This window comes from Salmo salar, chromosome 02 (genome assembly GCF_965601325.2).
Source record: "Salmo salar chromosome 02, fSalSal1, whole genome shotgun sequence".
Taxonomy (NCBI): domain Eukaryota; kingdom Metazoa; phylum Chordata; class Actinopteri; order Salmoniformes; family Salmonidae; genus Salmo; species Salmo salar.
The window spans coordinates 64,056,189-64,083,647 of record NC_138292.1 but is presented as its reverse complement, the minus strand read 5'-3'; the positions used below and the strand labels follow the sequence as shown (position 1 = coordinate 64,083,647).

General features: G+C 43.8%; 1 protein-coding gene across 1 annotated transcript; it reads left to right on the top strand.

The window, feature by feature from the left end:
- Nucleotides 1-359: 359 nt before the first annotated feature.
- On the top strand, nucleotides 360-27,429 carry LOC106594632 (bMERB domain-containing protein 1). The gene is made up of 6 exons (XM_045707372.2): nucleotides 360-782; nucleotides 6,595-6,715; nucleotides 16,065-16,138; nucleotides 22,036-22,150; nucleotides 23,520-23,605; nucleotides 24,259-27,429. Exons 1-6 carry the CDS (start codon nucleotides 695-697, stop codon nucleotides 24,372-24,374), a joined length of 600 nt encoding a protein of 199 aa, XP_045563328.1. The 5' UTR covers nucleotides 360-694; the 3' UTR covers nucleotides 24,375-27,429.
- The last annotated feature ends 30 nt before the right edge of the window (nucleotides 27,430-27,459 follow it).

Here is a 27,459-nt window from a genome sequence, read left to right as displayed (position 1 = left end):
ATTTTACACATCAAAAACGTCCAAGCGAAACTGATTATTGGCTCAGTCGTGCATCAACAAAGCAACAGCCTATAGGTTCAACAGCGTGAAATGAGTCATCACGTCAGAGCCATATTGAACAGACCCCTAACAAGGTCCCACCTGCTCTGGCTACTCAGCTTCAGTGCATAGCCCTAGAGTATCTTCAATTCTTTGACATTCAGTCGTTTGAAGGACTTGCAATTTCGAGAGTGATACTGTATTAGTGAAACATTTTTCTATTGTAAGCCTTCTGCTACACATATTCAGCACCTAGGCTTAGTGTCATCTTGACATCTTCATTGAAAAAAATGCTATTGCTAGAAATTCTTCTAATAAATAATTTTATGGAAAACTAGTAGAAATGTATAGAAAATGTCGATTTCCAGCTTTGTATTTGAAAAATATGACACTGTTTCAATGCAAGCTCGGTGCCGTTTTTCACCCTTTCTCTGGTTCGCAATGCGCGTGCGCTCTGCATCCATCTGTGTACCACACATCGAGGAATTTGTAAGCTTAAATAAAGATGCTCAACGTCTCTGCTCGGTGGTGCCTTCGAATCGGCGAAACTGATTTATCCTGAAAGGAAAACAGAAGAGCAGAACTGAATATAGGATTTTAACACACCTTTCCACAACCCATTAAAGTCATAGTGTATCATAAATCAATTCCAGCTATGGAATTGAAGAAATCAATTTCTGATACCGAGCGCTCATTGAAGAGCTACGGCTCTGTATCGGAAACGGAATGGACAAAAGACAAAGGTGAGCGTCATTCATTGCAAAGTAACGTTTTGGCCTGTTATAATAGTTATTGCTCTGTGCAGAATAAAGCATGTGGTTTCAGATAGGGGATGTTGCGTTGCAAAACAACACCCGTTAATTACAATGGGTCCGTGCATTATTATTGTTTCCCAAATGTCATTCCCAGTGCCTTTAAAATAGACTGGAGACATCTCCATGCATGTGCTTTGCTTTCAATGCATTTTGGAGGTGCATTTGACCAGTTATTCAGTGATAATAACCATATCATTCATATTTGAGAAGATCTTTCTCAGAAGCATATTACAAAAAAACAGTTCCCATTTACAATAGCTTACCCACTGTATTAACAGTATATATTACTATAGCACAAAGGATAGGAGCCCCGAAATGTATACACGTATGTAATGCCCCATATCTACTAGCCTATTTCCATAACACTAAAGAAGGACTGAAATATGCCCAGCTCTTCGCTTTCAGCTGACTGTACATTCCAAAGTTGTCTGACTGGGTCTTTGGCCTAATATATTGAACTGCACCCCTTCCAGTCGATTGATGCAGCAGGGTAGAACAAGCTAGAAGCCTACCTGCTGGGCTGTGAGTGTGTGAGTCAATACCGGCATCACCAGCACTGATACCAGCAAGGAAGGTGATATAAACAAACTGTAGAGACAGGCAAGAGATTTTCATCCTCCTCGTTTTCATCCCTTTTTTATCAGTAAGATATCTAGGCATTATGAAAGGTCTTTCGAAGGAAGATACATTTTAAAATAAATGTTTCAATAATGTTGTTTATATGACGTGCCACGGTCATCTTAATTTTACTGGTATCTATTTGTGATGTTATGGGTAGGCTAGGCTAGTGTCACGAAGCTGTCGTCACAACAGGATGATATATGTCTAATAATACAGACATAAAGAGGGTCATGGGGGTAAACAGAGGTCAGAGGTGAGAGGTCAGAGGTCAGGAATGACAGAGTCATAACAAGAGGTCATATTGTGTGCTTTATGTAACCAGAGATCCACAGCAGAGAGTCCTGTCATGAGTCAGCCTCACACACCTACAGGGGTTAAGTTCAATATTCACTTGACTTATACCGGTAGTTATGTTTCATTGTCTATTTTGTGTAGGACTGTCTGTGTGACATCTGTATAGGCCTAACTGCAATTATGACTGTTTATCTGCATTCAGATGCTCACAATGTCTTCCTATGCTATTTGACCATAACAGCCTGAATCGAACTTTCAGCAGAAATCAGCCCATTGGATATTGGAATAATATATACTTTGAGTGTCCTCTTCATTAATTCCATTGAGTTAGAACAGGAATGAAAAAGAGAGACGAGAGGAGAGTGGGGTGCAGAAAGTCTAAGATGAATTCTGAGTTCTTCAGCTCATGAATATGAATAGAAGAAGGCTGCAGCTATTTTTAGAGATAGACTCTCTGTCCCCATTCTCCTTCCCCATCCAGTTCACCCCCCCCCCCCCCCCCCCACACACACAGACAGGCAGACAGACAGACAGACACACACACACACCTATTCATCATTCCCTTCCCCTGGTTCCTCCTTGTGTGTTCCAACTTTCAACTTCCATCTGTGTTGGGAGACGCATAGCTAGATACTAAAACAGTGGGGAACATTACAATTAACACAGTACGTCTGGGCCCTGTTCATTAGGAGGAAAGAAGACTGAAACAGGGAGGGGCTACCAGACTTTGTCCAATAAGAAAAGCTCATGTTCGTTTTCCATTACAAAAACCTATTTTTTTTAATCCATTGCATGCCCTAATGATCATAACCCTGAAGTGGCTGCTACGCAGATGATATTCACATGACAGATCTGCTTCTCCTCATCAAGCAGACATCTGTCCGCCCTCCTCCTTCTGTCAAGGCTCTCATTATGCTGATCAGTTGATTGATAAACAGATGTTCAGGGTATTGATTAGGCAGTTTGTTTTAATGCAATTAGTGTGATTACATTGGGTTAATAACTAGCTTGGCTCTGCCAGTGATGACAGTGAAGCTACATTGATAGGGAAGCCTGGTATTTCTTCTAATAGTGACTGTGGGGACTGGGGAGGACCAAATGACGCTGTTACTGTATAGATTTAGAGGTAGATTCAATCCGTATTGCGGAAGATCGGCATTAAAATGTCAAGGTATTTTCCGATTGAGTCGACATATACAGCGTTTTCCGCGAACGCGGGAACATTGCCTTTAAATTTCAGCTATAAGGCGGATCTTCCGTGATACTTCAGCGATTATTATTATTTTGGCTTTTGCTTTTCGATACAGTTCTGTCTATAGGCCATACTGTGTCTGTTTTCCTGTAGTAGGTTTAGCATGATTCTTACTTTGTCTTTCAATGCTGCCTTCCATGGTGAAACAGAAAAACAAAACACTTTAAGCAACATTTAACTAAAATAAAACTAGACCTCATCTTGTAGTGGCAAAACTATTGAGGAGTGAATTAGACCACAAAGCATCAGTATCCATCTGCATGACAGGGACACGGTTTGTCATGCATACAAGTGCTTATTTCAAGACATTTCAAATGTTTGTCTCAGTCATTCACTTTTAAAATGTCTAGCATACCACGAAGGATGCATGCCCAATACATTGCTTCGTACTAATTGGTATGGTGCTGTGTATGTTGGCACAGAGCCTCAGTCTTCCATACTTAACATTTGCCATGTAGCCAGGAGTGTATCTGAAGACCCCCATGAGTAATATCTTCCTCCTCTCTAATCCTGCTGATGGCTGAAGGTGGGCTACTGAGTACCGGAGTGTGTGCTGACTGAGTATGTACTGCGTTAAGATAACTTCCTCAGCTCAGAGCAGTCGGCAGTTTAGATCCTTTGTGTGTTGTTCATTATAGACCTGGCTCTCTGCCATCATAATGGGCCAGTCAGGATTTTGTGTGGCTCGGTCCTATTGACAGTCAGCAGCAAATTGTGTGTGTGTGTGTGTGTGTCTTTGTGTGAGGTAGAAAGAGAGTAGCGAAGGAGAGAAAGAGGAGAGGGTAAAGAGATAGGAAGGGAGAGAGGGAGAGGGAGAGAATGATAGAGAGAGCAGTGAGGGGTAGAGAAAGAGAGAGAGAGAAACCACTTGGTATAAATCCTCCACAGTTTACCACACTGTGTTATTGACTGCAGAGACAACTATGTTGGTATCAGCAATGTTTTCATGCTGCGGTTACCACAGCAGGGAAAACACTGGGCTGCTACTTTTTATTCAAGGACTCGACGTCGAGCTAAGCATTGAATCTCATCAGCTATGAACAGTCACAGGATGCAATTTCGATTCTTGTTACATTTGTCTTGGACAAAAGCAGTCACTCAAATGAATGTCAAAATCTCATCCAGCCAAATAAAAACAATAGAGGGACAAAATTGAGGTGACATCATTTTTTTGTTAGTTATTTCCAAGATTTGGAACGCCACTACTTTCCCTTTTGTCGATTGTCTTTAAGAGTCCTGCCTCCACATTAGCACCTTGTAAAGGTCTCTGGATGGATAGCATTACCAGTAGTTGGTTGAGGAGTCACAGAACAGTCAGTTCACCATTCTGGCCTCGTAGCCTGTCTCTCTCCATAAAGAAAATCTGTCTGTAAGGCCTGTCTCCCATCAGTACTATACAGTACGTCCTTCTAACCCTGAGTGAAATATTTACGTCCTGCCTAGTGGGGGGTGGGAGGCTATAGTTTACAATGGATGTCCAAGGTGTGACATTAGAGGATAGGTGGTTGCCCCCTAGGCCTATGCCACAGGAGGTTGGTGGAACCTTAATTGGGGAGGACGGGCTCGTGGTAATGACTGGAGTGGAATTAGTGGAATGGTAACAAATACATCAAACACATGGATTCCAGATGTTTAATGCCATTCCATTTCCATCATTCTGGCTGTCATTATGAGCCGTTCTACCTTCACCAGCGTCCTGAGACCTATGCACTCTTTCTGACAATGGTAGCGTGATGATTGTTCTGTGGCTTAGTGCTATTGACTGCAATATGCGTTTATTAATCACCCCCAGTTTGCTTTCTTGCTGACATAGGTTACATATTGGAGAAGCCTAGGATTATTGTTAGTAGTGTGTTCAGTTGGTTGACATTGGGATTGCGATGATCATTCAGTTGCTTATGCTGGCTTCATGTGCTCGTGGAAAATGGGAAGTCGTAAGTCTGACATGATTGTGTTGAAGTGATTTTGAAGTCGGAACAATTCTTTAAACAATAAGATTTTAGCTAGCTAACATTGCCAATAATAACATTAATTAGCTTGTTTAACATTGATAATATGGTGGAACTAACTTCATTCTCCATATTGATAAGGTTGTAATTGTCAAAAACAGATTTGTTGCCATCTTTTGGTTCAAAAGGTGAAAGGTTGTGGTGAAACGTCACAACTCAGCAACTCGGCTAACAACATTTTCTCCAAGTTTCCCGCTTGGTGGGTTATTAAAGTGAAATTTCCCACTAGGAACTAGGAGCTCACGATAACTCCAATAGCACTTGAACGCTGCATTAGTGACTAGCAATATAGGTTAATTATTCCATCAGTTTGCATTTCTATTGGCTTCACTGTGTTGCTGTGTCCGGTCTTTGATTGCTATTGGTTGAATAGGTGGCTTTGTGAGGTCATTGGCCCCAGTTCAGGGTGTATTAGTCCAATCCGTGAAGAGTTACTCCAGGTCATTGATCTATGTCAGTACCAGTATCAGATTACTCTCATCTCTTTGGCTTGAGGCCCTTCCCACTGTCTGCATCCCAAATGGCTTTCTATTCCCTATATAATGCACTATATAGGGAATAGGGTGCCATTTGGGACACAACCACCGCCTTCAAGACCTCAACCCGTCAGCCCTTCCAAAACCTCACTAACACTCAGAGTCAATGACTCCTTCCATTATGTATTTTTATGCTCTTGATTCAGCGAGCGTCACACCAGAGTGCCTGAGCATCTGGCATCGAATTTAAGGTAGTCAGCTACTTCTTTATTAGTCATCAGCCATTTTACTAGAACCTTCTATTCCTTTTAGGTGGGTACTGTGAAACACAATGACACATACCGTAGCTATCATCTGGACTTGTCTAGGTTTGCCAAGAAGCACTTTGACAGTGTCTGAGTGAATCAGGTTTTTTGCTTTGAAGACTAGCTTTTGCTTTGAAGACAAGACTTGAAAAAGACAGCTCAAAAGCAACACCGTGCTTTTCATTTAGTCAAGAGAGAAACTCCATTTACATTTCAGATCATTTACTATGCGTATCTTGTCCCTTGACTTACTCGAGCGTCACATTCATAATTAGGACGTTGGATGGAGCAGGGAGTAGTGTTGTATTACTGTAAAATAAATCTGCCAAACAAGCCTTGGGCATTGTACTGGATAAAGGGAGGGGAACAATATGCAAGGCTAGACAGTAATGCAGTAATGCTTGGCAGGACCAAGTCCATTGTGATTCCATGTACTGTTCTTTAAGTCAGAGGAAAGAGGGAAATAGGGAATAGGTCTCCTCTTCAGACTATTTGATGGTGGCATCAATAGAATAGGCCCTTTGGTTCTGAAGTCCAGAAGTTGGTATTGTATTGGTATTTTATGAATGATTTATTGAAATATTTAAGGCCCAAATATTTAGAAATCTCTCCCTCCCTCCCTCCCTCCCTCCCTCCCTCCCTCCCTCCCTCCCTCCCTCCCTCCCTCCCTCCCTCCCTCCCTCCCTCCCTCCCTCCCTCCCTCCCTCCTGCCCTTCTCCCGATGTGTTAGAATGATGTAACTCACAATAGTGTTAAAACACAAAGTTACCTCTCTCCCTCCAGGTCAGTCAGATGTGTCCATGGCGGAGAGCATCATGTCTCCAGATGAAATTGAAGTGGAGATGGCTCGCATCCAGCGCCTCAGGGAGGTGCTGGTAAGGAGGGAGTCCGAACTGCGCTTTATGTGAGTACTGTACACAGACCATCAACACCACGATAAAATAATTACAGACTGCGGCTTTAGTAAATAAATCAATCAAATGTATTTATAAAGCTCTTCTTACATCAGCTGATGTCACAAAGTGATGTACAGAAACCCAGCCTAAAACCCCAAACAGCAAGCAATGCAGGTGTAGAAGCACGGTGGCTAGGAAAAACTCCCTAGAATGGCTAGAACCTAGGAAGAAACCTAGATAGGAACCAGGCTATGAGGAGTGGCCAGTCCTCTTCTGGCTGTGCCGGGTGGAGATTATAACAGAACATGGCCAAGATGTTCAAATGTTCATAGATGACCAGCAGGGTCAAATAATAATAATCATAGTGGTTGTAGAGGGTGCAACAGGTCAGCGCCTCAGGAGTAAATGTCAGTTGGCCGATCATTCAGAGTATCTCTACTACTCCTGCTGTCTCTAGAGAGTTGAAAACAGCAGGTCTGGGACAGGTAGCACGTCCGGTGAACAGGTCAGGGTTCCATAGCCGCAGGCAGAACAGTTGAAACTGGAGCAGCAGCACGACCAGGTGGACTGGGGACAGCAAGGAGCCATCAGGCCAGGAATGCCTTGACGCATGGTCCTAGGCCTCAGGTCCTCAGAAAGAAAGAAAGAAAGAAAGAAAGAAAGAAAGAAAGAAAGAAAGAAAGAAAGAAAGAAAGAAAGAAAGAAAGAAAGAAAGAAAGAAAGAAAGAAAGAAAGAAAGAAAGAAAGAAAGAGAGAAAGAGAGAGAGAGAAAAAGAAAGGGAGAATTAGAGAGAGCATACTTAAATTCACACAGGACACCAGATAAGACAGGAGAAATATTCCAGATATATTCCAGATATAACAGACTGATCCAAGCCCCCCGACACATAAAATATTGCAGCATAAATACTGGAGGCTGAGACAGGAGGGGTCAGGAGACACGAAGACGTGTTGGATTTGAACAATATAGAAGCTCATTGGAATAGATACATTGAATTTCCATTTTATTCCAAGAGTGGGTGAATGTATTATGTACTGTAAAGATAGTACGTAGACTCTTTGGGACCCTTGAAAATAATGACACCCATACACATAAGCCTAATAGGTTTATACTGTGTATCCTGATGATAATGATATTATCCTGATGTAGATGTAGTAAAGCCATATTTCTGACACTGTGAATAATCAGTTAACTTGATTGCCAGGCTGCTCCATGCCAATACAGAAAGGAGTTGGCTAAAGTAGAAACAGAATGGCATCCATTCTATTACAATGCCTTAAAAAAGTATTCACACTTTTCACAAATTTTGTTGTGTTACAGCCTGAATTGAATATGTATTACATTTATCACTGGCCCACTCGCAATACCCACATAATGTCAAATTCAGAAAAAATGAAAAGCTGAAATATGTTCAACCCCTTTGTTATGCCAAGCCTACACAAGTTCAGCAGTAAAACAAGTCACATAAAAAGTGGCATGGACTCACTCTGTGTGCAATAATAGTGTTTAACATGATTTTTGAATAACTACCTCATCACTGTACCCCACACATACAGATAATTGTAAGGTACCTCAGTCGAGCACTTGAATTTCAAACACAGATTCAACCATAAAGACCAGGGAGGTTTTCCAATGCCTCGCAAAGAATGGCACCTAGTGGTAGAGGGGTAAAAATGAAAAAGTAGACATTGAATATCCCTTTGAGCATGGTGAAACTATTAATTACACGTTGGATGGTGTATCAATACACCCAGTCACTACAAAGATACAGGCGTCCTTCCTAACTCTGTTGCCAGAAGGAAGGAAACCGCTCAGGGATTTCACCATGAGGCCAATGGTGATTTTAAAACAGTTACAGAGTTGAATGATATGATAGGAGAAAACTGAAGATGGATCAACATTGTAGTTACTCTACAATACTAACCTAATTGAAAGAGTGAAAAGAAGGAGGCCTGTACAGAATAACAATGTTCCAAAATATGCATCCTGTTTGCAACAAGGTACTGCAAAAAAATGTGGCAAAACAATTAACTTTTCTCCTGAATACAGTGTTATGTTTGGGGCAAATCCAATATAACACATGACAGAGTACCACTCTCCATATTTTCAAGCATAGTGGTGGCTGCATCATGCTATGGGTATGCTTGTAATTGTTAAGGACTGGGGAGTTTTTCAGGACAAAAAATTAACTAAATGGAGCTAAGCACAAGCAACATCTTAGTGGAAAACCTGGTTAACTCTGCTTTCCACCAGACACTGTGAGATGAATTGACCCTTCAGCAGGACAATAACCTAAAACACAATGCCACTTTGACATTACAGAGTATTTTGTGTAGATTGATTTAAATCCCTGTTAATCCCACTTTGTAACAACAAAATGTGGAAAAAGTCAAGGGGTGTGAATACTTTCCGAAGGCACTGTACGTTCCCATTCATATCATCTCTATGACAATTCATTATACTTACATATAATAATAATGTATTGCATTTTTAAAGCGCTTTTCATTATACTGAATATTCTTAAAGTGCATAAAAAAAAGATAAAATACAAATAGAAGGAAGAAAATGGACACGGCTAGACAGGGCAACTGACACAAAGAAATCAAATTTATTTTTATATAGCCCTTCGTACATCAGCTGATATTCTCAAAGTGCTGTACAGAAACCCAGCCTAAAACCCCAAACAGCAAGCAAAGCATGTGAAAGAAGCACGGTGGCTAGGAAAAACTCCCTAGGAAAAACTCCCTAGAAAGGCCAAAAACCTAGGAAGAAACCTAGAGAGGAACCAGGCTATGAGGGGTGGCCAGTCCTCTTCTGGCTGTGCAGGGTGGATATTATAACAGAACATGGTCAAAATGTTAAAATGTTAAAATGTTCATAAATGACCAGCATGGTCAAATAATAATAATCATAGTAGTTGTCGAGGGTGCAACAAGCACGTCCGGTGAACAGGTCAGGGTTCCATAGCCGCAGGCAGAACAGTTGAAACTGGAGCAGCAGCACGGCCAGGTGGACTGGGGACAGCAAGGAGTCATCATACCAGGTAGTCCTGAGGCATGGTCCTAGGGCTCATGTCCTCCGAGAGAAAGACAGAAAGAGAGAAAGAGAGAATTAGAGAGAGCATATTTAAATTCACACAGGACACCGGATAAGACAAGAGAAATACTCCAGATGTAACAGACTGACCCTAGCCCCCCGACACATAAACTACTGCAGCATAAATACTGGAGGCTGAGACAGGAGGGATCAGAAGACACTGTGGCCCCATCCGATGATACCCCCGGACAGGGCCAAACAGGCAGGATATAACCCCACCCACTTTGCCAAAGCACAGCCCCCACACCACTAGAGGGATGTCTCCAACCACCAACTTACCGTCCTAAGACAAGGCCGAGTATAGCCCACAACGATCTCCGCCATGGCACAACCCAAGGGGGGGGGGGGCGCCAACCCAGACAGGAAGACCACGTCAGTGACTCAACCCACTCAAGTGACGCACCCCTCCCATGGACGGCATGGAAGAACACCAGTAGGCCAGTGACTCAGCCCCTGTAAAAGGGTTAGAGGCAGAGAATCCCAGTGGAAAGAGGGGAACCGGCAAGGCAGAGACAGCAAGGGCGGTTCGTTGCTCCAGCCTTTCCGTTCACCTTCACACTCCTGGGCCAGACTATACTTAATCATAGGACCTACTGAAGAGATAAGTCTTCAGTAAAGACTTGAAGGTTGAGACTGAGTCTGCGTCTCTCACATTGGTAGGCAGACCATTCCATAAAAATGGAGCTCTATAGGAGAAAGCCCTACCTCCAGCCGTTTGCTTAGAAATTCTAGGGACAATTAGGAGGCCTGCGTCTTGTGACCGTAGCGTACGTGTAGGTATGTACGGCAGGACCAAATCGGAAAGATAGGTAGGAGCAAGCCCATGTAATGCTTTGTAGGTTAGCAGTAAAACCTTGAAATCAGTCCTTGCCTTAACAGGAAGCCAGTGTAGGGAGGCTAGCACTGGAGTAATATGATCAAATTTTTTGGTTCTAGTCAGGATTCTAGCAGCCGTATTTAGCACTAACTGAAGTTTATTTAGTGCTTTATCCGGGTAGCCGGAAAGTAGAGCATTGCAGTAGTCCAGCCTAGAAGTAACAAAAGCATGGATAAATTTTTCTGCGTCATTTTTGGACAGAAAATTTCTGATTTTTGCAATGTTACGTAGATGGAAAAAAGCTGTCCTTGAAACAGTCTTGATATGTTCTTCAAAAGAGAGATCAGGGTCCAGAGTAACGCCAAGGTCCTTCACAGTTTTATTTGAGACGACTGTACAACCATCCAGATTAATTGTCAGATTCAACAGAAGATCTCTTTGTTTCTTGGGACCTAGAACAAGCATCTCTGTTTTGTCCGAGTTTAAAAGTAGAAAGTTTGCAGCCATCCACTTCTTTATGTCTGAAACACAGGCTTCTAGCGAGGGCAATTTTGGGGCTTCACCATGTTTCATTGAAATGTACAGCTGTGTGTCGTCCGCATAGCAGTGAAATTTAACATTATGTTTTCGAATGACATCCCTAAGAGGTAAAATATATAGTGAAAACAATAGTGGTCCTAAAACGGAACCTTGAGGAACACCAAAATTTACAATTGATTTGTCAGAGGACAAACCATTCACAGAGACAAACTGATATCTTTCCGACAGATAAGATCTAAACCAGGCCAGAACTTGTCCATGTAGACCAATTTGGGTTTCCAATCTCTCCAAAAGAATGTGGTGATCGATGGTATCAAAAGCGGCACTAAGATCTAGGAGCACGAGGACAGATGCAGAGCCTCGGTCTGACGTCATTAAAAGGTCATTTACCACCTTCACAAGTGCAGTCTCAGTGCTATGATGGGGTCTAAAACCAGACTGAAGCGTTTCGTATACATTGTTTGTCTTCAGGAAGGCAGTGAGTTGCTGTGCAACAGCTTTTTCAAAAATTTTTGAGAGGAATGGAAGATTCGATATAGGCCGATAGTTTTTTATAATTTCTGGATCAAGATTTGGCTTTTTCAAGAGAGGCTTTATTACTGCCACTTTTAGTGAGCTTGGTACACATCCGGTGGATAGAGAGCCGTTTATTATGTTCAACATAGGAGGGCCAAGCACAGGAAGCAGCTCTTTCAGTAGTTTAGTTGGAATAGGGTCCAGTATGCAGCTTGAGGGTTTGGAGGCCATGATTATTTTCATCATTGCGTCAAGAGATATAGTACTAAAACACTTTAGTATCTCCCTTGATCCTAGGTCCTGGCAGAGTTGTGCAGACTCAGGACAATGGAGCTTTGGAGGAATACCCAGATTTAAAGAGGAGTCTGTAATTTGCTTTCTAATGATCATGATCTTTTCCTCAAAGAAGTTCATAAATGTATTACTGCTGAAGTGAAAGCCATCCTCCATTTGCGAAGGCTGCTTTTTAGTTAGCTTTGCGACAGTATCAAAAAGAAATTTCGGATTGTTCTTATTTTCCTCAATTAAGTTGGAAAAATAGGATGATCGAGCAGCAGTAAGGGCTCTTCGATACTGCACGGTACTGTCTTTCCAAGCTAGTCGGAAGACTTCCAGTTTGGTGTGGCGCCATTTCCGTTCCAATTTTCTGGAAGCTTGCTTCAGAGCTCGTGTATTTTCTGTATACCAGGGCGCTAGTTTCTTATGACAGATGTTTTTAGTTTTTAGGGGTGCAACTGCATCTAGGGTATTGCGCAAGGTTAAATTGAGTTCCTCGGTTAGGTGGTTAACTGATTTTTGTCCTCTGACGTCCTTGGGTAGGCAGAGGCAGTCTGGAAGGGCATCAAGGAATCTTTGGGTTGTCTGAGAATTTATAGCACGACTTTTAATGCTCCTTGGTTGGGGTCTGAGCAGATTATTTGTTGCAATTGCAAACGTAATAAAATGGTGGTCCGATAGTCCAGGATTATGAGGAAAAACATTTAGATCCACAACATTTATTCCATGGGACAAAACTAGGTCCAGAGTATGACTGTGGCAGTGAGTAGGTCCAGAGACATGTTGGACAAAACCCACTGAGTCGATGATGGCTCCGAAAGCCTTTTGGAGTGGGTCTGTGGACTTTTCCATGTGAATGTTAAAGTCACCAAAAATTAGAATATTATCTGCTATGACTACAAGATCCGATAGGAATTCAGGGAACTCAGTGAGGAACACTGCATATGGCCCAGGAGGCCTATAAACAGTAGCTATAAAAAGTGAGTGAGTAGGCTGCATAGATTTCATGACTAGAAGCTCAAAAGACGAAAACGTCATTGTTGGTTTTTTTTTTGTAAATTGAAATTTGCTATCGTAAATGTTAGCAACACCTCCGCCTTTGCCGGATGCACGGGGGGTATGGTCACTAATGTAACCAGGGGGTGAGGCCTCATTTAACACAGTAAATTCATCAGGCTTAAGCCATGTTTCAGTCAGGCCAATCACATCAAGATTATTATCAGTGATTAGTTCATTGACTATAACTGCCTTGGAAGTGAGGGATCTAACATTAAGTAACCCAATTTTGAGATGTGAGGTATCACAATCTCTTTCAATAATGGCAGGAATGGAGGAGGTCTTTATACTAGTGAGATTGCTAAAGCGAACACCGCCATTTTTAATTTTGCCCAACCTAGATCGAGGCACAGACACGGTCTCAATGGGGAAAGCTGAGCTGACTACGCTGACTGTGCTAGTGGCAGACTCCACTAAGCTGGCAGGCTGGCTAACAGCCTGCTGCCTGGCCTGCACCCTATTTCATTGTGGAGAACCCAGCTGATTCTACAAGAGACAAGGAGCTAGGTCCTGGGGGCGAGGAGGAACAGTCTATCACTTGACCAGAGGGTGCGGGTAGAGTTATGGAGGGAGAGCAGTTCTTTGCCATGAATACACTGGAAAGTCAGCAGAAGGGTTTTGAATTCAACCCGGAATGAGACAGCCAGTGCATAGATGCCAGGATGGGGGTGATGTGATGGTGTTTCCTCACTCACATCAGGATCCTGGCAGTGCTGTTCTGGACGTATTGGAGCTTCTGAGGACTCCTGTCAGGGATCCCGGTGAAGAGAGTAATCCAGCCTTGAGGAGATAAAGGCATGGATCAGCTTCCCTGCGTCAGCCTGAGTGAGGGTGGGACGGAGTTTGGCAATGTTCTTAAGGTGATAGAATAACACTTTACACAGTCGTCTGATGTGGCTGTCAAAGGTCAGGGAGGAATCAAGATTTACACAGTCGTCTGATGTGGCTGTCAAAGGTCAGGGAGGAATCAAGCTGTACAGGCAGATTGGAATCTGAGGGGAAGAGAGGAGTGATCTGTCCTGCAATGATGAGGTGTGTTAACAGTGAGTGCTGGTCCTGGTGGGGGGTGCCAAGAAGTAGGGCCTCAGTTTTGCTGCTGTTCAGTTGAAGGAAGTTTTGCTTCATTCGTGCCCTTATCTGCTCACGGCAGGTGTTCAGACGGGCACTTGCATCAGAGGGACAGGGGGCCATTTTTAGATACAGCTGGGTGTCATCAGCATAGTAGTGCAATGTGATTCCATGCCGGCTGATGACACGACTGAGGAGGACAAACAGTATGGGTCAAAGAACAGATCCTTGTGGGACACCACAATACTCATACTCAGTCCTGTCTGAGAGGTAGGAGTGGAACCAGCTCAGAGCTGATCCAGACAGTCCGATGGTGTCCCGGGAGGCGTTCCAGGAGGATAGGGTGGTTGACAGTGTCAAACACTGCTCTCAAGTCCAGGACGATCAGGAGACAGGGGGAGCCTGCAACCGCCATCAACAGGTCGTTGGTGATCTTATTGGTCTTGTCACGGGGTCAGGTGACCAGATGATCAGAAGTTCATGCTTGATTTTCAGGGGAACTTGGACCACCATATTGTGTCGCTATTGAGTTATAAACATTGAGAAAATAAACAGTGAAATGTTTTGGTGTGGTGGCAAATACAATCAATAGAAACTGGAAAGAGATCGATGGGAAGTGTGGCTTCATTAGCTTGGATGGCTTCATCAACGAACAGTGATGCCAATACCTCCAGCTATGTGTGACTCAGACACACACACACACACACATTATGTAGCAGATGGAGTGGCAAAGCCTGCTGGAAGCACCGTTGGGTTCTAGTGAGTGAGTAAACAACACAAGGCAGATAGAGGATAGTGAGGAGGAGAGAAAAAGATGTTGAGGTTGAGAGACAGGAACAAGTGAGTGGGTGAGAAATTACAGGGGGTCGAAAGAGCAGAGGGAGAAGAGGCTGAAGAATGGGAACAGGGGAGAAAGAGGGAACTACAGGAGGTGGAGAGAGATGAAGGGAGGTAGGGAGGATAGCAGGGAGAGGGATGGAGGAAGAGGAGGAAGAGAGGGAGATGAAGAAGAGGGACAGGTAGAGAGTGGAGGAGGCAGAGGGGGAGGTGAGAGATGAAGGGAGGGATGGAGGGAGGGAGTGAGAGGAGACTGAGGAGGAACAGGGAGAGAGATGGAGGGAGGAGGAGGAGGAGGGAGAGGTGTTGGGAGCTGGTGGATGAGTCATCAGTCTGTGATTTACAACAGAGAGACTTAAATCCCTGGTAGCTGTCACAGCGCTGCAGAGAGAACGGTAGGGATGGATGGAGGGAGGGAAAGGAGGGGAGGAGAGGAAGAGAGAGATGAATGGGAGGAGGTGGAGAGGGAGAGTGGGAGGGGGCAGAGAAGAGAGGGGAAAGCGCGAATGAGTGAAAGAAGGAGGGAGGGAGGGAGTGATGGAGGGGAGGAGAGGGATGGATGGGAAGGAGTGGAAAGAGAGAGAAGGAGAGATGGAGGGAGGGGAGGTGAAGAACAAGGGATGGAGGGAGGAAGGGGAGGAGAAGAGAGGGGGATGACATGACAGAGAGGTACCAGTAGGGTCCTCAGGGTGGGTCTTCAGGACCAGAGGATCTGGTAGAGGAGTGATTCATTCAACACTTTTCATCTGCCCACACTCTTCCCTAAGGGGGGTGTAACTTTATATATTTCCCCCTATAGCTTTTATATGTGGATGTTTGCTTTATCTTTTATATTACTGTAAAACACTATTTGTATAAGATATCTGTCAGTATGACTGCACAGTGTGTTTATTATGTACTGGGCCGCATTGATATATAGTAGGGCATTTTTATGTTAGGAAATGGATAGAGTGGATAGCGGGCACCATACCTTTTCAAATCCTATCCCGGTCCCCCTAGCTCACAGATCTGAAATAACTAGATGAATGCAAATTATGTCAATAGGCCTCCAATAGCCAGGTCACTTGGAGGAACCAAAATGGAACAGGGCCATAGAGTCACACTGTGCTTTACCCTTCCTAACTGGAAGAAATGTTGTTGTCTTTTCCAGGGCGGACGACATCCAGCTCTGCAAAGACATCATGAGTCTGAAACAGGAGCTGAGGAAGGTGGTAACTGTACCAGGTAACTAACAGCAACAAATAGAGACAATCACAGTCACAACAGTTCCACTGCCCACAGCTATCCTACCCAATAACAGGCAGAAAAATCGACCATATATCAACCATATACCTGAGGTATATATTTAAGCAACAAGGCACAAGAGGGTGTGGTATAAGGCCAATATACCACGGCTAAGGGCTGCTCTTAGGTGCGACTCAACACGGATTTCCTGGATACAGCCCTTAGCAGTTGGCCATATACCACAAACACCCAAGGTGCCTTATTGCTATTATAATAAGGATTGGACCCTTTTCTTCCATTTTCGCCTAAAATGACAGTAGCTGCCTGTAGCTTGAGGACCTGAAGCAAGGATATGCATATTCTTGATACCATTTGAAGGAAATACTTTGAAGTTTGTGTAAATGTGAAATTAATGTAGGAAAATATAACACATTAGATCTTGCATCTTTGAAATGCAAGAGAAAGGCCAAAATGTAATATTCCAGGTTAGGCACACTTTTTAATTTGGCCACTAGATGGCAGTAGTGTATGTACAAAGTTTTAGACTGATTCAATGAACCATTGCATTTCTGTTCAAAATGTTGTATCAAGACTGCCCAAATGTGCCTAATTGGTTTATTAATACATTTTCAAGTTCATAGCTGTGCACTCTCCTCAAACAATAGCATGGTATTCTTTCACTGTAATAGCTACAGTAAATTGGACAGTGCAGTTAGATTAACAAGAATTTAAGCTTTCTGCCAATATCAGATATGTCTATGTCCTGGGAAATGTTCTTGTTACTTACAACCTCATGCTAATCACATTAGCCTACGTTAGCTCAACCGTCCCTGCCGGGGGGGACACTGATCCCGTAGAGGTTAAAAAGATTTTAATCTTTCTGCCCATATCAGATATGTCCTGGGAAATGTTCTTGTTACTTACAACCTCATGCTAATCACATTAGCGCACGTTAGCTCAACCTCCCTGTGGGAGCGACACCAATCCCATGGAAGTTAAACTGGTTACCAACGTCATTAGAGCAGTAAAAATAAATGTTTTGTCATAACTGTGGTATACGGTCTGATATACCACGACTGTCAGTCAATCAGCATTCAGGGCTTGAACCACCCAGTTTACCAATAACCATATATCCAGGTAACTAACGGCAACACAGACATCACAAGACCTCCACTGGCTGCCCTCTCCTGTCCAATTGCCTTTCCTATCCTACCTGGCAACAGAGAGAAAAATGTACCATATAGTATTAACCATATATAACTACAGCCAAGAAATCCACTTCACCGCCCTCCCCTGTCCTATTCTACCCGGCAACATAACAGGGAGAAAAATGAGCTATACTGTGTATCCCTCTAGGAAATAGAACAAGCATATCAGGATGTATCCTCAGTGTACCCTTAGCTTAGCCAAATTGCTTCTGCATGCTGTAGAGCACGTGTCAAACTTATTCCACAGAGGGTCGAGTGTCTGCGGGTTTTCGCTCCTCCCTTGTACTTAATTGATGAATTAAGGTCACTGATTAGTTAGGAACTCCCCTCACCTGGTTGTCTAGGTCTGAATTGAAAGGAAAAACACCCCTGCTGTAGTGAGTATAGACCCAAAAATAGGGTAGAGGAGAAAAACAAACACACACACCTATAGCTAACCGTAATGGCTATATGAGCCAATGGTCCATTTCCTGAGACTGTGGCCAAAGATTATTTCAACGAATACTACTTTATTTATACTTTCCTCCACAAATGATGTTAGGTCTATTTGTGGCCACGGCTGACAGCAGATGGAGTCAAATAGCCACTACAACTTCACAACTCTACAACGTCACAGTCTAGAGTTAGCTGTCTAGCCTGGTCCCAGACAGCACAAACAGATCTGGTACCAGGCTAGTTTCTCCTTTTACTTATGAACTTGTGATGACATAGTGACTGGATTTGTATTAGTGATAATCTGGAATCGCAACAAACAAGAACAATGGAATGAATTGTTCATTAGAGCACACATAAAGCCTACATACTGTACAGATGCCATACTGCTTACATAGAAGCTAAATCCAGTACACTATGCATGACATTCATTGACATTTAGCACACATTCCAAATCAAATCTAATTCCTTACACCATTATGAGTCATAATATACCATACTCTATGTATCAATATGTATGTGACCCAACAAGCTTTGTTATTACCTCAGTACAGAGAAAGGCCCTAGCCCCCGCTGCTTTTCCTTTTCCATTTGACATTCCGATTTCTGCATCCGTCTATGTGTTCCGGGAACACTGTGACTCCAGGGAATGGCTGTACAATCCAGTTCTATCCCGGTGGGAGAGAAAGAGCTGAGACTGTCAACAACACTGTACACTGTTCTCCATCTATTGCAGTGTGTGTGTGTGTGTGTGTGTGTGTGTGTGTGTGTGTGTGTGTGTGTGTGTGTGTGTGTGTGTGTGTGTGTGTGTGTGTGTGTGTGTGTGTGTGTGTGTGTGTGTGTGTGTGTGTGTGTGTGTGTGTCAGTCTATCACTGGGTCCCACAAGGGTGCGTGCTCAGCCCTCTCCTGTAATTCCTGTTCACCCATGACTGCGCGGCCATGCACGCCTCCAACTCAATCATCAAGTTTGCAGACAACACAACAGTAGTGGGCTTGATTACCAATGATGACGAGAGCACTCGGAGTGTGGTGTCAGGAAAACAACCTCTCACTCAACATCAACAAAACAAAGGAGATGATCATGGACTTCAGGAAACAGCAGAGGGAGCACCCCCCTATCCACATCAACGGGACAGTAGTGGAGAAGGTGGAAAGTTTTAAGTTCCTCGGCTTACACATCACAAACAAACTGAAATGGTCCACCCTCACAGACAGTGTGGTGAAGAAGGCGCAACAGCGGTTTGTCTCCTAAAACCCTCACAAACTTTTACAGGTGCACAATTGAGAGCATCCTGTCGGGCTGTATCTTACCTGGTACGGCAACTGCACCGCCCTCAATCGCAAGGGTCTCCAGAGGGTGGTGCGGTCTGCACAACGCATCACCGGAGGTAAACTACCTGCCCTCCAGGACACCTACAGCACCTAATGTCACAGGAAGGCCAAAAAGATCATCAAGGACAACAACCACCCGAGTCACTGCCTATTCACCCCGCTATCATCCAGAAGGCGAGGTCAGTTTCAGGTGCATCAAAGCTGGGACCGAGAGACTGAAAAACAGCTTCTATCTCAAGGCCATCAGACTGTTAAACAGCCATAACTAACACAGAGAGGCTGCTGCCTACATACAGACTCAAATCATTAGCCACTTTAATAAATGGATCACTAGTCACTTAAAAAAATGCCACTTTAATAATGTTTACATATCTTGCATTACTCATCTTATATGTATACAGTATTTTATACCATCTATTGCATCTTGCCTATGCCGCTCGGCCATTGCTCATCCATATATACTGCTCCAAAAAATAAAGGGAACACTTAAACAACACAATGTAACTCCAAGTCAATCACACTTCTGTGAAATCAAACTGTCCACTTAGGAAGCAACACTGATTGACAATAAATTTCACATGCTGTTGTGCAAATGGAATAGACAACAGGTGGAAATTATAGGCAATTAGCAAGACACCCCCAATAAAGGAGTGGTTCTGCAGGTGGGGACCACAGACCACTTCTCAGTTCCTATGCTTCCTGGCTGATGTTTTGGTCACTTTTGAATGCTGGCGGTGCTTTCACTCTAGTGGTAGCATGAGACGGAGTCTACAACCCACACAAGTGGCTCAGGTAGTGCAGCTCATCCAGGATGGCACATCAATGCGAGCTGTGGCAAGAAGGTTTGCTGTGTCTGTCAGCATAGTGTCCAGAGCATGGAGGCGCTACCAGGAGACAGGCCAGTACATCAGGAGACGTGGAGGAGGCCGTAGGAGGGCAACAACCCAGCAGCAGGACCGCTACCTCCGCCTTTGTGCAAGGAGGAGCAGGAGGAGCACTGCCAGAGCCCTGCAAAATGACCTCCAGCAGGCCACAAATGTGCATGTGTCTGCTCAAACGGTCAGAAACAGACTCCATGAGGGTGGTATGAGGGCCCGACGTCCACAGGTGGGGGTTGTGCTTACAGCCCAACACCGTGCAGGACGTTTGGCATTTGCCAGAGAACACCAAGATTGGCAAATTCGCCACTGGCGTCCTGTGCTCTTCACAGATGAAAGCAGGTTCACACTGAGCACATGTGACAGACGTGACAGAGTCTGGAGACGCCGTGGAGAACGTTCTGCTGCCTGCAACATCCTCCAGCATGACCGGTTTGGCGGTGGGTCAGTCATGGTGTGGGGTGGCATTTCTTTGGGGGGCCGCACAGCCCTCCATGTGCTCGCCAGAGGTAGCCTGACTGCCATTAGGTATCGAGATGAGATCCTCAGACCCCTTGTGAGACCATACGCTGGTGCGGTTGGCCCTGGGTTCCTCCTAATGCAAGACAATGCTAGACCTCATGTGGCTGGAGTGTGTCAGCAGTTCCTGCAAGAGGAAGGCATTGATGCTATGGACTGGCCCGCCCGTTCCCCAGACCTGAATCCAATTGAGCACATCTGGGACATCATGTCTCGCTCCATCCACCAACGCCACGTTGCACCACAGACTGTCCAGGAGTTGGCGGATGCTTTAGTCCAGGTCTGGGAGGAGATCCCTCAGGAGACCATCCGCCACCTCATCAGGAGCATGCCCAGGCATTGTAGGGAGGTCATACAGGCACGTGGAGGCCACACACACAACTGAGCCTCATTTTGACTTGTTTTAAGGACATTACTTCAAAGTTGGATCAGCCTGTAGTGTGGTTTTCCACTTTAATTTTGAGTGTGACTCCAAATCCAGACCTCCATGGGTTGATAAATTGGATTTCCATTGATTATTTTTGTGTGATTTTGTTGTCAGCACATTCAACTATGTAAAGAAAAGTATTTAATAAGATTATTTCATTCATTCAGATCTAGGATGTGTTATTTTAGTGTTCCCTTTATTTTTTTGAGCAGTGTATTTGTATGTACATATTCTTATTCCATCCCTTTACATTTGTGTGTATCAGGTAGTTGTGAAATTGTTAGATTACTCGTTAGGTATTACTGCACTGCCGGAACTAGAAGCACAAGCATCTCGCTACACTCGCATTAACATCTGCTAACCATGTGTATGTGACCAATAAATTTGATTTTGAGTTCAGTGTGAAGGTCAGGGGAATAAAGTCGAAATCCTTTCCAGAGAATTGGATTCGGAGTTTATGACTGCTTATGCAAATGAACCCATTGGGCTCTGGTGAAAAGTAATGTCCTGTGTAGGGCATAGGGTAACATTTGAGATTAATTCCATTAATATGACTGCTTATGCAAATTCCCCCATTCAGACAGGACATTGCATCATTGAACAGCATTTGCATATTTTGTCTCCCGATTAGTTCTCATGAATTAAACACGAGGAGGACAATTTAAGAATCTAAATATCTAGGACTCTATTCAATCCGCATCGCAGAAGTTCAGCTTTATAGCATGATTGAACTTGAAAGGCAATGTCCCGCTTTAGCAGAGACTGCATTCACGGTATCACTGCATATGTCAGGTCAACTGGAAATTACCTTTACATTTCCATCACTTGAGCTTTACAGATTGAATAGGGTCCCTACTGTTTGTGATGTGAATCACTATTTGGTAGCATACGCTGCCTTCCCAGGAAGTTTCCTCTTCCCCTGTAGCTCAGTATCTCACAAATGTTGTATCAGTTGAGAAATGTATTTAATATAAGATAAAAATATACTTTTTAGTTTGATATAAAACATCAATCATCTTTGAAATCTAACCCCCTCTCTACCTCCCTCCCTCTATCCCCTTCCCTCTCTCCCTCCCTCTCTCCCTCTCTTCTTCCTCCAGAGAGAGAGAAGACCAAGAAACAGAGACAGTGGGAGGAGGAGTTGATCCTGAAAATCCATAAACTGGTGCAGAAGAGGGATTTCCTAGTGGACGATGCAGAGGTGGAGAGATTAAGGTAGAACTGTGGTCCGAGGGAGGTGGAGGGAGCTGGAGAGAGGGAGGTGGAGGGAGGGAGCTGGAGAGAGGGAGGGAGGGAGATGGAGAGAGGGAGGTGGAGGGAGGGAGCTGGAGAGAGGGAGGGAGATGGAGAGAGGGAGGTGGAGGGAGGGAGCTGGAGAGAGGGAAAGAGATGGAGAGAGGGAGGTGAAGGGAGGGAGGGAGCTGGAGAGAGGGAGGGAGATGGAGAGATTAAGGTAGAACTGTGGTCTGAGGGAGGTGGAGGGAGGGAGCTGGAGGGAGATGGAGAAAGGGAGGTGGAGGGAGGGAGGTGGAGGGAGGGAGGGAGGGAGGTGGAGAGAGGGAAAGAGATGGAGAGAGGGAGGTAGAGGGAGGGAGCTGGAGGGAGATGGAGAAAGGGAGGTGGAGGGAGGGAGGTGGAGGGAGGGAGGTGGAGGGAGGGAGGGAGCTGGAGAGAGGGAAAGAGATGGGGAGAGGGAGGTGGAGGGAGGGAGCTGGAGAGATTAAGGTAGAACTGCCTTACAGTCTGAGGGAGGTGGAGAGATTACGGTCTAACTGCCAAACAGTCTGAGGGAGGTGGAGAGATTACGGTCAAACTGCCAGACAGTCTGAGGGAGGTGGATAGATTACAGTCTAACTGCCAGACAGTCTGAGGGAGTTGGAGAGATTACGGTCTAACTGCCAGACAGTCTGAGGGAGGTGACACATGCCCACAGTTCAACTCCTTATCATCTCAACTTCCTCTTCTACCTAGGCAGCTATCTTGGTCCCCCTTGGTCTCTCACTTACTCCCCATCCTCTGCCTGCTATCTTGGTCCCCCTTGGTCTCTCACTTACTCCCCATCCTCTGCCTGCTATCTTGGTCCCCCTTGGTCTCTCACTTACTCCCCATCCTCTGCCTGCTATCTTGGTCCCCCTTGGTCTCTCACTTACTCCCCATCCTCTGCCTGCTATCTTGGTCCCCCTTGGTCTCTCACTTACTCCCCATCCTCTGCCTGCTATCTTGGTCCTCCTTTCTTCGACATGGAGATTACTTACAGACAGCAGAGCTGATATGAGATCACAGTGTGTCATTCAGTGAATGTATGGAGTATTGAGGATAATGAGAAGTAAACTGCAACGGACAGATTGCGAGACATTCTTGGAAACAAAGCTATGTGCATGGAGATTTTATGTGCCATAAATAGTCACTAACTTTATGGAATAGGAGTATGGCCACAGGGTATGTTACAGTCTGGAATGTGACAACTGTTTAGGGGCAAATGCTTTGGTACGTACGTATGGGGGTATTCTACAGACTACAGACTGTGACGTTTGGCCATTGAGTAAGGGGTAACCACTAACTGTAACCCATATCCTCTCTACAGGGAGCAGGAGGAGGACAAGGAGATGGCTGAGTTCCTGAGACAGAAGCTGATGCCTCTGGAGAAGCTGGCCAGAGAAGCTGCCCAAAGTGAGTAGTATCCTTCATACAAAACACACACTAGTACACACTCAATAGCTTAAATTCAATACACGTGTAGGACGCAATGCAATGAAATGCTTACAGGTTCACCCTCTTGACAATGCAACAACAACATAGTCATGGTCACAGTGGCCTTGATGAAAACACTCAAGTACATATTAAAAGCACATATACAGTAAAGATGTAGATATTATATAATACCAAGCAGATTAGTTCTGTCATATCCAGAGTCACAGACCATATGAGTGGCCCTGACTGTCATACAGTTTCATACCAGGCACACCGGCTCTGTCACATTAGGTCAAGACCGAGATAAATCGAGTGGCAACAAGGAACAACTGACAAGCCACGTAATGGAATTAGTGTGATAACAGCTGATTCAAATCATATCAGAATATCGATTCGAGAACAGTCTTAGTTGTTATGGCGTTGATTTAATCTAATCGTGGCTTGGACTTCATTCAGACAGATTCAAAGATGGGAATCTTAGAGAAATAGCTGTGCCTTTTTCATTTCCATCTAAAACCACAGAGAACGTGTCCAAATGTGCACCCTTATACGAGCCCCTGGTAGGAGTGCAAAAAGTAGTGCACCATGTTGGGAATAGACATTTCAGATTTGGCCATACTCTCTTACCCCAGATCCCCAGAAGCCCAAGAGACAAGTCCCTGATCCTCCGCCCAGCAAGCCGACCATCACCAAGTCCATCACCATCATCAAGGACTGCTGCGGAGCCACCCAGTGTTGTGTCATGTAACCGTGGTTACAGAGGAGTTGAGGACAGTACACCCTCCCATTCACAGCACCACCCTAGTAACAACAACACAGTCACACTGTACATCTGTCACCTGACCTGGTCTCTTGGTGTCATATCACCTATCGTTACATCATTTCCTGTGATCCAGAGAACCCTGGTGCAAAATGGACACCCATATAGAGGTGATAGATGGACAGGCATGGCCACATGTAAATACAGTAAATGATGGAAATGAAATACATGACACTATATAATGTTAAAAGGCAATTGGAAATTGAATATATGGGACCTGTACAGTATTGTAAGCAAGCAACATAAGCTACAATGACATTTCAATAGACCAATTTATATTGAAACATTCTTCAGAGATCAATAATGACATATATTCCTCAGATTTATAAGCACAACGTCCCGTACCGAACCACAAATGCATCATACCAAGGTTCTCTGTCCACCAGGAAATGACATGACTTAATTGTTATTCACTTTGTCATTTTGATAACGGGTATTTACTGTATGCTTCCATTCCAACCCTTTAACGGAACAACTAGAACTCCTCTCAGACTTAGGACTGTATGCTTAACAGGGTGGGGTCAATACCATTTCAATTCAGTCGATTACTTACCGAATTACCAGATTTTAAAATGAATTGATCCAACCCTGATGCTTGCTCTGGAACTGTAGATAATGAAACACTTCACTCACTGTAGTACATTTTTTTAATCCCTTTATTGTAAAGGTATACTTCCTATATAAACAGTATTACTGAACACAGTTGCTATGATACCATTTACATTGGCAAGCTGCAACAATCGCATGATTGAGTTATTTTGTTACTCTATGATGTATATTAACGTATCAATAACCAGTATACACGCATTTATGTTGCTAAGACAAAGTCAGCCTTACAACTGGTCATTCTTATCTTCACCAAAACATAGTGGTAGTTATTACCATAGTATCACTACAATATTATTCATGATTACAATGAATAAGTATTGGAAGGAAAACAATTAGCGTCATACTACGAGTCTTGCAATTTCTACGGCAAAACAAGAAAAGGTGAATGCAATTCTTTATTGTACATGCCTTTAAGATTCTGGAAAAGAGTTTGTTGGAATCCAATGTTTGTAGAAGATTAGGGAGTCCTGTTCAACAAAGTGACCCTCTACTTCAGATTATTTTCCTCTAACCCCACGCCTCCCTTTGGGTAGATCTCAGAAGTATTTTCCTTGACTCATCAAGTCCTTCTCCTTGCTTCCATCGGAGGTTTTGAGAAGCAAAGAATTGAGGAAAACACTGAGACCCATCCCTGAACTTTGTTCTGTAGTATATTAGTGATGTTTTAATGTCCAAATTGAACAATATGCATAAATGAGCCGAAAATACCTGTACATATACAGTACCAGTCAAAAGTTTGGACACACCTACTCATTACAGGGTTCTTTATTTTTACTATTTTCTACATTGTAGAATAATAGTGAAGACATCAAACCAATGAAATAACACATATGGAATCATGTAGTAACCAAAACAAGTGTTAAATCAAAATATATTTTATATTTGAGATTCTTCAAAGTAGCACTCTTTGTCTTGATGACAGCTTTGCACACTCTAGGCATTCTCTCAACCAGCTTCATGAGGTGCCTGGAATGTATTTCAATTAACAGGTGTGCCTTGTAAAAAGTTACTTTGTGGAATTTCTTTCCTTCTTAATGCATTTGAGCCAATCAGTTGTGCTGTGACAAGGTAGGGGTGGTATACAGAAGATAGCCCTATTTGGTAAATGACCAAGTCCATATTTACATTTACATTTTAGTCATTTAGCAGACGCTCTTATCCAGAGCGACTTACAGTAGTGAATGCATACATTTCATACATTTTTTTCCGTACTGGTCCCCCGTGGGAATATTATGGCAAGAACAGCTCAAATAAGAAAAGAGAAACAACAGTCCATCATTACTTTAAGACATGAAGGACAGTCAATCTGGAAAATGAAGAACTTTGAAAGTTTCTTCAAGTGCAGTCGCAAAAACCATCAAGCGGTATGATGACACTGGCTCTCATGAGGACCACCACAGGAAAGGAAGACCCAGAGTTACCTCTGTTGCAGAGGATAAGTTCATTAAAGTTACCAGCCTCAGATTGCAGCCCAAATAACTGCTTCACAGAGTTCAAGTAACAGACACATCTCAACATCAACTGTTCAGAGGAGACTGTGTGAATCAGGCCTTCGTGGTCAAATTGCTGCAAAGAAATCACTACTAAAGGACACCAATAAGAGACTTGCTTGGGCCAAGAAACACAAGCAATGGACATTAGACCAGAGGAAATCTGTCCTTTGGTCCGTTGAGTCCAAATTTGAGATATTTGGTTCCAACCCGCCATGTCTTTGTGAGACGCAGAATAGGTGAACAGATGATCTCCGCATCTGTGGTTCCCATCGTGAAGGAGTTGGTGCGATGGTGTTTTGCTGGTGACACTGGCAGTGATTTATTTAGAATTCAAGGCACACAACCAGTATGGCTCCCAGAGCATTATGCAGCGCTACGCCCTCCCATCTGGTTTGCGCTTAGTGGGACTATCATTTGTTTTTCAACAACCAAAAACACAGCTCCAGGCTGCGTAAGGGCTTTTTGACCAAGGAGAGTGGAGTGCTGCATCAGATGACCTGGCCTCCACAATCATCTGACCTCAACCCAATTGAGTTTGACCATAAAGGACAAGCAGCCAATAAGTGCTCAGCATATGTTGGAACTCTTTTAAGACTGTTGGAAAAGCATTCCTAATGAAGCTGGTTGAGAGAATGCCAAGTGTGCAATGCTGTCATCAAGGCAAAGGGTGGCTACTTTGAAGAATCTCAAATATATTTTGATTTGTTTAACACTTTTTTGGTTACTACATGATTCCATGTGTGTCATTTCATAGTTTTGATGTATTCACTGTTATTCTACAATGTAGAAAATAGTAAAAATAAAGAAAAACCATTGAATGTGTTGGTGTGTCCAAACTTTTGACTGGTACTGTATGTAAATAAAAAGGCATCTTTCAGCAATTCACTGGTTTTCCAAGTCATTTAAAGGGA

Bases quoted from the DNA above. Each gene is read 5' to 3' on its own strand.
- LOC106594632 (XM_045707372.2), top strand. From the start codon at position 695: ATGGAATTGAAGAAATCAATTTCTGATACCGAGCGCTCATTGAAGAGC. The intron at 6,716-16,064 runs GTGAGTACTGTA...TGTCTTTTCCAG, and splicing joins GAGTCCGAACTGCGCTTTAT to GGCGGACGACATCCAGCTCT. The intron at 16,139-22,035 runs GTAACTAACAGC...TTCTTCCTCCAG, and splicing joins GAAGGTGGTAACTGTACCAG to AGAGAGAGAAGACCAAGAAA.